A 12,391-nucleotide genomic window follows, 5' to 3' on the forward strand; every position below is an offset into this window, starting at 1 on the left:
GTGTTGCGAGTCTTTTTCCTTTAATGTCAGTATGTATTTATTAGTAAGTGTATTTCTTTGTGTATGTATGTCTGTGTATGGCTGCACAAGCTTCTGAATCTTTGTGTGTGTGTGTGTGTGTGTGTGTGTGTGTGTGTGTGTGTGTGTGTGTGTGTGTGTGTGTGTGTGTGTGTGTGTGTGTGCATGTGTGGGCATGTGTGTTTCTGTGTTTGTTAGCAGACATTAAATAACTACATAACGTATATTTTGGATGTGTAATTGTTCCTCCAAGAAAAATTACATATACCACAGCAGGTTTGAAACCTTAAGCAGAGTAACTATTTCACATCAAAAATGCAAATACAATAACTATGTATTTAAAAAAGCAAAAAACAAAATGATGAGATATAGCATTAATATATAATAAATTGAAACCTGCATCTGCATCTCAGAATGTGATATCTGCAAAGGAATTAAGTGATGTGATATAGCATGAGTATATAATAAAGTGAAACCTGCACCTGAGTCTCAGAATGTGACATCTATAAAAGAAAGAACTAAGTGGTGTGATATAGCACTATTATATTAAAGTGAAATCTATACCTGAGTCTCAGAATAATTAAATTATGAACAAAATTCAGGCAATAAAATTAGAAATCTGAGCATCAAGACAAGAGAGTTTGTTAGGAGAATCCACACTGTCAAGGTCAAGTTAGTATGAAGGTAACATCGTTTTAAATATGTCATATATTGTAGCTTACCTCAGTCTGTATCATGTTGATTCTCCGGGAGCACAGTGTCTTCACACAGTTGTAAATGTCTACAACCCCTTCACATTCAGCCATGTCCAGCATTACATCCAATACTATGTAGCAGCCAGTCCGACCTGCTCCTGCACTGTAAAATACACACATAATTTAACAGTTACTGCTTTGTCTATTTGTTTGTTTTTCTTCTAAATGCTGCTGTTTAGTTATTAAAAGCTCTAGTTCCATGCAGTCTCATTTTTCTTTGGAAAGACAAAGTAAATGTAGATTACAGCATAAAATCAACCTAAAGCCTAAAGTTATTTTTCCCTGTAGTGCATTTAAAAAAAAAAAAAAAGGTCCTGAATTATGCATTTATGTTGTTACTTTATAAACTATCTCTTGCAAATAATTCACATTCCTTACTTGTACTGAAGAAAAATGCTAAAAGCCAGCACACAGTTAAAACAATTTTAATGCAGGTGATCTCTCACAGCATCTGATGTGCAAAGTGCCTGTGTTGTGAGTTGGTGCTTTGCTCCACTGTCAAGGCACATAGCGGGGAAGCAAAATATTTCGGGTCCCTGACTACCCTATAACACTTATAGAAATCTTTGTATCAACTGACACAGGGGAATGTGTACTTACACATTCATAGCACAAAACAAAAATATGTGACGTTAGAATATGACATTAATAAATATATATCTTTTCATAACCACCAACAAGCCAATCTAGCAAGAACCGCTACAAGATTTTCCTACAATCAAGCGATTTACATGCATGGCCTAAAACTTTCCCAGTCACATGACCACTTGATTTTTGGTTTAAGCACAAATGCTTTTTTTTGGGGGTGGGGGGGGGTTAACATATCATATCACATCATATGAATGCCGTTAGATATGTGGAATTTACATCTGTTTTATTTTAATAATACAAGACAGTTTACTGGTGCCATGCTCACCACATGAATTCCCTTATCATTAAATGTTATTGTATGTGCCTTCAACTGTTTTTTGAAGTGTATTTAACATCCATGGTGATTACTTAACTAGTGCTGTGACAGTTCTCTTATTAATTTCTGTCTGTTATGTGGATTTTGAAATCTCTCTGAACTCCAGCGAGTGCACTGAATCAGATCTATTGATATGTTTTTCTCTCTGTTTGTCTTAGACTATTATTTGGACTTGAAGAATGGAAACTTGCTGTGAACAATATTTATTTACCAGATACATGCTTTGAAATGTGGGAGGAAATCAGAGCACCCAGATGAAACCAATGTGAATGTAAGGAGAACATGCAGATTCTGCACAGGAGGCACTCCAGCTGAGAATCGAACTGGAGAACCTCTTGATGTGAGGTGGCAATGCTAACTGTTGCACCCCTGCACTGCCCATTAAACCATGAAGTTCTGAATCACACACTTATTTGACTTTATTTTCATTTTGAGGTATTAAGCAGCTACAATAATTAGGTGAACATTACATTTTTTCTGTCATCAGTCTAGCCATATGAAACACTCTTTCCAGTGTGCATCTCCAATATTCAAAGCCATAGCCGTCTCGTATAGTACCTAGTACCATTCTATTTTCTGACACACCTCTACTCTAAGTTGAAATCCAGATATTTTTCTGGACCCTTTAACTCCTCTAAGGGTGGCACAGTGGTGCAGCAGTTAAATGTGTCACCTCACAGCAAGATGTTCTCCAGTTTGATTCTCAGCTGGGGTGTCTTCTATGTGGAGTTTGCATGTTCTCCCTGTGTTCACATGGGTTTCCTCTGGGTACTCCGGTTTCCTCCCACATTCCAAAGACATGCATTTAGAACATTTCTCCCTGGGCCTCTGGCAAAAATAGGCTCTGTCCTAGTCGGACCTTCCTGGTCAACAAATGATAATTCAATAAATAACTTGAAGAAGAAATGAACACTCTTCTTTGGGAAAATATTTTCTACTTTTAAACATGGACTTACTACTACTTATACTGCACACAAAGCACTGACACTCATAATTTGTGACCGCAAAAGCAGTATTGATGTTATTTTCCATGCTGGCATTTATAAATGCTAATACAGTAGTGAATGCTGATACTACTCAATTAGCATCTGTTGATCCCAACCTTAACACCTTGCACATGGGCATCCTAACCCCCTTCGCCCAGTACTAAGAGTTTTCATTTGTTTTCATTCATTCATTCATTCATTCATTCATAACACTGCATGGCTGATACTTCATTTTATTAATGAATGGTACCTTACAGTATAGGTGTGACTACTGATATCCAGACATTGTGAAGGGAGACTGTTTGGCATTAGATGTTATAATTTAATGTTAGCTGGTTAACTGAAAGATTGTTCAGTAACTTAGATTTTGATATCAAATTAGATATCTGATTGGTTGCAGTATGTATTAAATGCAGAAAAGCAGTACTGCTACTGAGGAGTTATTAGAAGCACCTACAGGAGAACATCCTCAAAGTGTGGATGGACGAAAATAGTTGTATTAAGTTTCAGTTGCTGTTAGTGAGATAATAATAGAAGATATAGAGCACAGAATGTGGTGGAGTAAATTCTGTGGATTCAGTAATTATATCTCTCTTCCATAGCTGACAGTGTATAACTTATTTGGATGTAATAGGTGTTGATCATAACCCAAGGCAGTACTGCATATTTGTCACAAGCTGTAAAGGCCTGTCATTCCCTGTCTACATACTAGGCACCAGTGATGTGAATTTAGATTTGATAATCTGTATACGTCACATTATTTTTTTGGACGTGGTCACATTCAACTCTGCCTATCGCTACATGATTTCACAACAGTGAAATGAAACTTAAGGTATGCACCTCTGTTCCTGACAAGTATATCAAAACATTTTATTAGAAAGATAAAAGGTTAACCGTTTGTTTAAAAATATATATATATATATATATTGGTATCTACACTGCATAATGCATGATGAACCAGTTAGCCAGTCTCCTGAAGTGGAAGTAAAGACCTTCAGTGTATAGCAGCTCCTTATAAGTTTTAGCCTTAGCACTATGTTGGTTCTACTAACTTCTACTTCGGAGGGAGGGGGAGAAACATGTAGCGCAACAGATTTGCACAATGTTGTTTGTTTTTTTAATTTAAAAACTGCTGTACTGCTACAGTGATATGTGTTTGCAGCTAGGTAGTGCCATAGACATCTTGCAGACATTGCCACCTTTGCATGCAGCAGTCCAAGGGTGCAGTTAATATAAATTAGCTGTGTGCGCTTTTCCAAAGACTTATGCTGTGATGGAATTATCTAAGCAAAGTAATTCAAGGACAAGCTCTACTACATTATTTTTGAGCAATGTAATGGGACTGTACATAGTCATTTAAAGGTATATACTCATCAATGTCTCTGGCAGGGGTGAGGCTGTTAGTGCCAGAGGAGGTAAGTACTGATAGACTGGTGCCAGAGCAGATAAGTATTAGGAGACTGTTTCTGGGGGCATGTTTCTAGCTGTTTCAATGTGTGTGTGTGTGTGTGTGTGTGTGTGTGTGTGTGTGTGTGTGTGTGTGTGTGTGTGCGCGCGCGTGCATGTGTGCGTGTGTGTCTGTGTGTGTGTGTGTGTGTGTGTCTGTTAGAGTCTGTAGGTGCTTGTGACATCATGTGCATTGTTTGGCTTCTCTAACCACATAGTGTTCATTTCAATGACATATCCAAATGAGGCACTATTTATTTGTTTATTGCAATTTCTTTAACATGATGATCTGACTTGGCAGTCAGGCTCATTTTCAGCAGAGGTTCATTCAGAAAATCTCCATTAGAGTTACAAAAAATTATAAAAATTACAATGAATTTACAGAGAAAAAAGAATCAGTATCTGAACAGTAGAAATGGGGTTTTAGAATCATCCAATGGGTAATACAATCGACAGACGTTAATACAATTTCATTTCGGTTGGAGTGTTACACACTAATAAACAGGTTACATTTATATATAAAGCAATACAGAACTTTAATTTACATAGGAACAATGAAAAGCAGTATAGATGTGCAAACACAGGGAGTATTTATTTACATTCACAGGAAAGTTAGAGTCTGTTGATATCCTGGAGATGAGAGAGAGAGAGGGACAGAGAGAGAGAGAGAGAGAGAGAGAGACAGAGAGAGAGAGAGACAGAGAGAGAGAGAGAGACAGAGAGAGAGAGAGACAGAGAGAGACAAAGTCAGTCAGGGTGTGAACAAGAACAGAGCAAGGAGGAGTCTAGGTATTGTTATAGATTAAGCTCAGAGCTAGATGCACAGCTGTTCTGTTTTAGTGGGACAGCCAGGGAGTTCCCCTCTCTGGAGACATGATGAGTAGTGCGAATTTCCAGCTCTGTACGGGATTTGGAAGTTATCAGTAGGCTCTGATTACCTGTGCAAAGGTAACATGCTGTGGAGTAATTTCATCTAAGCGCTTAATTTGTTGTATTAATATCAGAACTGTTCGTATGCTGGGATTTGTTCGTCTTACTTTGTTTTTTATTTGCTGGAGGAATTAAACTTCAACTTTTATTTTATGTGAGCCCTGCTTTTTTGCGGATACCCTTATTGGAGCTCTGTGTAACTGCTTTCTGAGTTTTTAGTGATTCAGAGCCAGCGTTTTTTTTTCAGAGGTGCAAAGAAAACTAAATATCTACTTTCAGACTGATGATGTTGAAAAAAGTGAAATTGGGTGTTTACAATAATAATGTGAATCTATGTCATTTATCAAATGTAATTATAATTAATGAAAGCAGGACCATGTTGTTTAATTACAATCAACTAAAATTATGTTTTTTTTTTTTTTTTTTGAGAACTGGATCATATTCAGATGTGATGAAAGTGAATATTGAACAAAAAATGGTAAAAAAAGATTGCACACCTAGAAGTATTAAATGTGCTGGACCTTTTGGGATAGTGTCAGAATTTGTTTCTGTTAAAACACAGCATGATAAAGTATTGATAAGAACTGATGGATGGGAAACTGAAATGAAAATGATATTAAGCAGAGCAAGTTTTTTAAACATCCCGAGGGCTTCAAAGAGATTCTTTCCACCCACGTTAACTGGTCAGCAGAGGCTAGTCAATCAGCATGACAGGAAATCTCTGACTGAGAGGCATGAGAAAGTCTGAAAGAAAAACATGTCATTAATGGCTTGTTACTGTGTTTGTAAACCAATCACTGCACTGTGGGATCTGGTAGTGAATGTTTTCCGGTTACCACACATAGCGGTGCCACACACACACACACACACACACACACACACACACACACACACACACACACACACACACGCACACACATGCCCACACACACACACACACACACACACACACACACACACACACACACACACACACACACACACACACACACACAATCTGATGCATCTCTGATGGTTGTTAATGCTAGGAGCATTAATAATACAGATTTTAATTGGAATATTTGCTATATTCCAGAAGATTGATGCTGTTATTGTTTATAAACATAAGAATGACGGCTGGAAACTATTTCTCTGTCAGAGTATAAATGTGTTTAGCGTAGCAGGCATTTTAACAAAAAGTCATGTAGAGGGATAATAGGCATTAAATATTGATTATTATCTGTTTACTGGTAACACCAGTACTGTAGATTGTATAACTGTGACAATAAAAACAACCCTGGAACATATAACAATTGTTGGAGTGTACAGACCACCAAAGTCAAGTGCAGATGACCTAGAGGATTTCAAACATTTCTTACATGAAACACAGGAGGGAAGAATAATATTAGCTAGGGACTTAAATTTACCAGAAACAGACTGGAATAATATTGATTCAACAACGTTAGTAAATAAATTATTCACAAAGTATATTCAGGACCAACAAATGCTTCAGATTGTAAAAAAACCTACCAGGGGATGAAATATACTAGATATTGTTTGTGTTCCCAAAGAAATTACTGTACTTCAAATCAAGTTTTACCATCATTGATGTGCAGTGATCATGGGGTCATAAAGGTTAATTTGTTGCTAGATAATTCTGCCAAATTGAAATCTAAACCAATGCACAGAAGGTTAATTACAGATTATAGGGAAGCAAAACAGTTACTAAATAAAACTAACTGGAGTGAGGTGTTCAGTGGAAAAACTGCAGATGGAATGTGGAAAGTTTTGAAAGAGAAATTGTTTGAGTGCAAAAAGTCAAAAAATGTTTAAAATCAGGATCTAGGCACGCAACATCAGGGGATATATTTCCATAAGAATAACATACCTGATTAAATTGAGAGACAAAAAATATAAGAAATGGAAGAAAGGTCGAACTACAACTTTGAAAACTGAAATAAACTAGCTGGACAAACGGATTAAGCATAGTGTTAGACAAGATCAAGAAAAAATTGAAGATAATTTATATAAAGATATTGAGCATAATAGGAAACCTTTTTATGGATACATAAGATGTGGAAGGAGGAAAGATACACAAATTGATAAACTGTGTGCAGATTCTGAAATTTATTCTCAGACACAACAGATTATAGATATAAAATCGTATGCAAAATAGTTTGGCTCCACAAAAGGGGTGGTAAGTTGTCCTAGTGCCATCCAGGTAACCCCAGATGCTGGAATCAAATTAGATTATATTGAAAATGAACTGTGCAAACTGGATCCAAACAAAGTTCAGGGAGGAGACGGAATAAGTAACAATGACCTGAGAAAACTTAAGCACGAACTTACACTGCCATTACATCTGTTATTCACTAGGTCATATAAATATGGGGAGATTCCTCAAGATTGTAGACATGCACTTATTAAGCCTGGTTTTAAGGGAAAGGGGAGTAGGACAAACCCAGAATCATATACACCCTTAAGTCTACTTTCATGTTGTGGAAAAATAATGGAGATGGTAATACTGGATAAGTTATTGTCAGAACTGGAGAGGTTGGGGCTTGAAACCATATATCAGCAAACTATATATCAGCATGCATATGTTAAAAATAGATCTATTACCACCTGTAACATGATGTTCTATAACAATATAATAACAGCTATGAATTAACAATTGTGCTGTGATTTATATAGATTTAACTTTAGCATTTGACAGGGTAATGCACAAAACACTGATCAATAAATTAGTACAACTAGGTATTGATGTACTGTTGATAAGATGGATAGCTGCATGGCTTACAAACAGGACATGGCAAGTATCACACACCAACTGGACAGGTGAAATCCTTGATTACAGTCAAGGTGTCCCACAGGTCTCTGTACTAGGCCCTTACTTGTTTAGATTGTATCTTTCAGACCTTACTTTTTCATCTGAGGTGTTCTAGAGTCTATATGCTAATGACCTGAAATTGGGTAAACTGATTGCAAGTGTTACAGATAAGGCATGTCTGCAAAATAATTTGACTAAATTGACCATTTCGGTACAGAAGAATAATATATTGATAAATACATCAAAAACTAAGCATATGAGATTTGGGAGACATAAACTGAAAGGTGAATATTTAATACAACACACAGTGATTGAAACTGTAGACTCATTTAAGGACCTGGGTATATGAGTAGATTCAGCTATGAGTTTTTCTAATCATATCAACAAATTGGCTAATGGTAGTTATATAACTATAGGTTGTATAAAAATATTTATAAAGTCCATAATGAAGTCACTGTTTGTTAGTTACATTAGACCCAAATTTGAGTATGGAATAACAATATGGAAACCCTATAGGAAAACAAGCATGAATAAACTGGAAAGAGTACAGCAGAAATAAACTAAGGGCATCCATGGATGTGAACATCTAAGTTATTATGAAAGACTAAAATATCTGAACTTGCACAGTGTCTCTTACAGATATTTAAGAGGAGATCTTATTCAGGTATATAGGGCATTTAGGGACAACTACCTCTGGGAATGTTTGGGGTTATCAAAAAGTACTAGAGAATCATCAGATAACCTATGTAGAAGAATCTATAGGAATGAGAAGTGTACTAATTGGTTCTCTGACAGAGTAGCTGATGCTTGGAACAGACTACCAAATTACATTAAAGAAAGTACTAGTTTAGATATTTTTAAGAACAGCCTGGAGATTTATTACGGGGACAAGTGTTTTGGCGTATTGGCAAGCTAGAAGGGCTTTAATGCCCGTGCTTGAAACATTTGTATGTATGTATGTATGTATGTATGTAACCTTAAATACTGAAATCAAATTAGATTATATTGTATTGAAAAAAATATGCAACTGGATCCAAACAAATCACAGGAAGGAAACAAAATTTTTAATAATGACCTAAGAACACTTCAGCATGGACATTACCATTATGCCTGTTGTCTACTAGGTCATATAAGTATGGGCAGATTCCTCATGACTGAAGATGTGCACTTGTTAAACCTGCCTTAAAGGGAAAGGGAAGTAGGACAAACCCAGAGTCCTACAGACTAATAAGTTTACTTTCATGTTGTGGTAAAATAATGGAGGTGGTTATATTGGATGAATTATTGCCAGAGTTAAAAGGTTGGTACTTGGAACCATATATCAGCATGTATATGTTGAAAATAGATCTATTACAATCTATAATATCATGTTCTATAACAATATAATAATAGCTATAAATGAAATATCGTGCTGTGTTATTCAAAAAAAGTTAGTTGTGATATAATTAATATAAATTTAAGATCAGCATTTGATAAGGTCATACACAAAATACAGATCAATAAATTAGAAATACTCTTGATAAGATAGATAGCTGCATTGGTTAAAAAGAGGGAATGGAAAGTATTATACAGCAACTGGAACGGTGAAGTTTGAGATTACCGTCAGAGTATCCAACAGGGATGTTATCCTAGGCCCATGCTTATTTAGATTGTTTCTTAAAGATATGTCTTTTTCATCTGAGGTGTTCTATAGTATGCAGATGACTTGAAAATGGGTAAACCTATTACTTGTGTTACAAATAGAGCTTGTCTGCAAAAGAACTTTAGCAAATTTACCTTTTGGGAACAGAAGCATAATATGCTGTTAAATAAATCAAAAACAAAGCATATGAAATTTACAAGACATAAACTGAAAGGTGAATAAATACAGTGATTACCATTGTAGATTCATTTAAGGACCTGGGTATATGGGTAGATGTAATTTTGAGTTTTTCTAATCATATCAACCAATTGTTTAATGATAGTTATAGAACTGTGGGTTGTATAAAAAGATTTATAAAGTCTCGGAAAAGAAATGATGACATCATTGTTTGATACTAATATTAAACCTAAACTTGAGTACAGTATTAACAATACGGAAACATTACAGGAAAACAAGCATGAATAATTTGGAACAATGGAAACATACCAAGGACATTCATGAATGTGGAAATTGAAGTTTTTATGAAAGACTAACATATCTGAACTTGTACAGTTACTCATATAGATATTTAAGAGGAGACCTTATTCAGCTATATAGGGCATTTAAACACAACTACCTCTGAGAATATCTGTGGTTATCAAAAAGCAGTAGAGCATCATCAGATAGCCTATGTAGAGGAATATTTGGGAAGGATAAGTAATAGGATACGGTTTCTGATAGAGAAGCGGATGTATGGAATAGACTACCAAATTACATTAAAGAGAGTACTACTTTAGATATTTTTAAGAACAGCCTGGACACATTAAGGGAACAACTGTTTTGCTACATTGACAGGCTAGAAGGGAATTATTGCCTGCACTTGAAGTATTTGTATGTATGTACGTAGTCTATTAAAGAAAGACAAAACTATACAAACACATAACATTACATGTCCTAAGAAAAAAAGATATAATGCAAAAAATATATAGATGTGTATACAGCAAAAATATCATCTAATAGAAAGGATGGAAAAGATATTCTTTTAACTTATAAAGGTAAACAGTGATGAGACACTGATGAAGAGTTAAATATGTAAGCTGGAATATCAAATGAAAGCAAGAATAAAGGAATATAATAAAGAACTATGTGAAATGAGTGCATTGGGAAGAACAATGAAAGGTAGGGTCAGAATGGAAAGTTAAGGACATAAATGAAAAATAAAGTTTACATTACAGTTGAAAATTATAACAGAAGAAATAAATATTGTATGAAGTAATGTGAATGGAAATCCTGTTTGAGGTATAAATATGATAGGGTATATGTTTTATAAAGGTGAAGAGGAAACATGGAAGAGATGTTGTATAAGCAATCTAAATGATCATACATGAGAGGAGTAATGCATGAGGATGTGGTATCAAAATGTAAAAGTTTATTTGAAAAAAGGAGAAAAGGTATGGATAGGTGGAAGCCACTTTTATGCAGTATGGATTGTACAATTTTAATGATTATAATTTAAGAAATGTGCTTTTATAGATATAAAAAGCTACAATATGAGAAATTTTATACAACTATAGATTATATATATGTGCATGTATAGAGAGAGAGAGAGAGCGAGAGAGAGATGGTACATAGGTGAAAAAAAGGAATATGTCTTTGGAAAAAAAGGAGGAATGGATGCAAGTGTAAGGGAACAGGAAAGTAAAGTAACTGGATGCAACTTAAAAAAGTTGATAGTGTTACTTATTAACAATTATGATAGAGGACAATTGATTTTCATTTTGAGAGCAGTCTATGACGAATGCAGAATATCTGCAAATGAGATTGGATGATCGGTGGAAATATTTAAATGATAAAAAGACGGGAGCAGGGATGTTGCATTCACAGTATAACTGTTTGTTTGATAAATGATTGCTGCAACAGAGTGAGCATAAAGAAGTTTACAAGAAACAAGCTAGGAAATAATGGAAGGAGTGACATTTTTAAAATTGTATGCAGACAATTTAGTAATAATAGGAGATGTAAGGTATGTGAAAGAAATTATGTTGTAAAATTTGTTCTGAACAAGCAGAAGAGTAAAAAATTAATAGAAACAGTAAAAATTAAGGGACTTACTTAATGACTTGGAAATAAAAAAATAGTGCGTATAAGTTTTGGAAAAATAAAGTTATACAGAAATAGGAGAGGAAATTTGAGAAATTAAAGAAAATAATAAAATTGTGGGGAGTGTTTAAGGTTGTTTAAACAGAAGGTTTATTTGATTAATGAGATAATTGCACTATAAACTAAAAACTATGAACTATGTTTACTATGTTACATGGCTGGGGTTTATATATATATATATATATATATATATATATATATATCATCAGGAAATTAAGAAAATGTACTAATTCATATGATATTTGTATTTATATGTGGGTCCTAAATGAGTTTAGTTAAAATGCACATTTTCTTTTTCTGATGACAGGAAAAAGGCAAACTGGGATTATTAAATATATCAACACATTTAGTGCTGTGTGTTTCTGACCGAGATAGATGTATGCAGCAAAGTAATGCAGCAACATTACATTAACAGATGTGCAATGGATTACATACACTTTTGCTAAATTAAAAAAATATCCATTGATATTTTATAGGACTTTCACCAATTGTTGGGAACACACATACAGACAGTATCTACATTATCAGGGATAACACACAAGCAGGTAGGCTGAGCACTTACTTCTACTGCCTTGTTATGATAGATCGCCACTAAGTAAAGTTGGTGCTCCATTAAAGGCAACATTTACCAATGAATTCAGACATATATAATAAGGAATTTATCCAATCAGCAGCAACTCCATACTGATCCAAGGGGGA

The 12,391-nt window shown here is 34.8% G+C and overlaps 1 protein-coding gene across 1 annotated transcript in view; it reads right to left on the reverse strand.

Annotated features, from left to right (window-relative positions):
* PTPRU (protein tyrosine phosphatase receptor type U) overlaps nucleotides 1-12,391 on the reverse strand; it is a 4,710,560-nt gene that overhangs the window by 628,115 nt on the left and 4,070,054 nt on the right. Inside the window, exon 25 of the mRNA XM_044089740.1 lies at nucleotides 741-876. Within this exon, the coding sequence (XP_043945675.1) occupies nucleotides 741-876 (136 nt within the window). The remainder of the gene's footprint in view (nucleotides 1-740; nucleotides 877-12,391) is intronic.

Source organism: Protopterus annectens, chromosome 1.part1, assembly GCF_019279795.1.
Source record: "Protopterus annectens isolate FY-2018-M chromosome 1.part1, PAN1.0, whole genome shotgun sequence".
Classification (NCBI taxonomy): Eukaryota; Metazoa; Chordata; order Ceratodontiformes; family Protopteridae; genus Protopterus; species Protopterus annectens.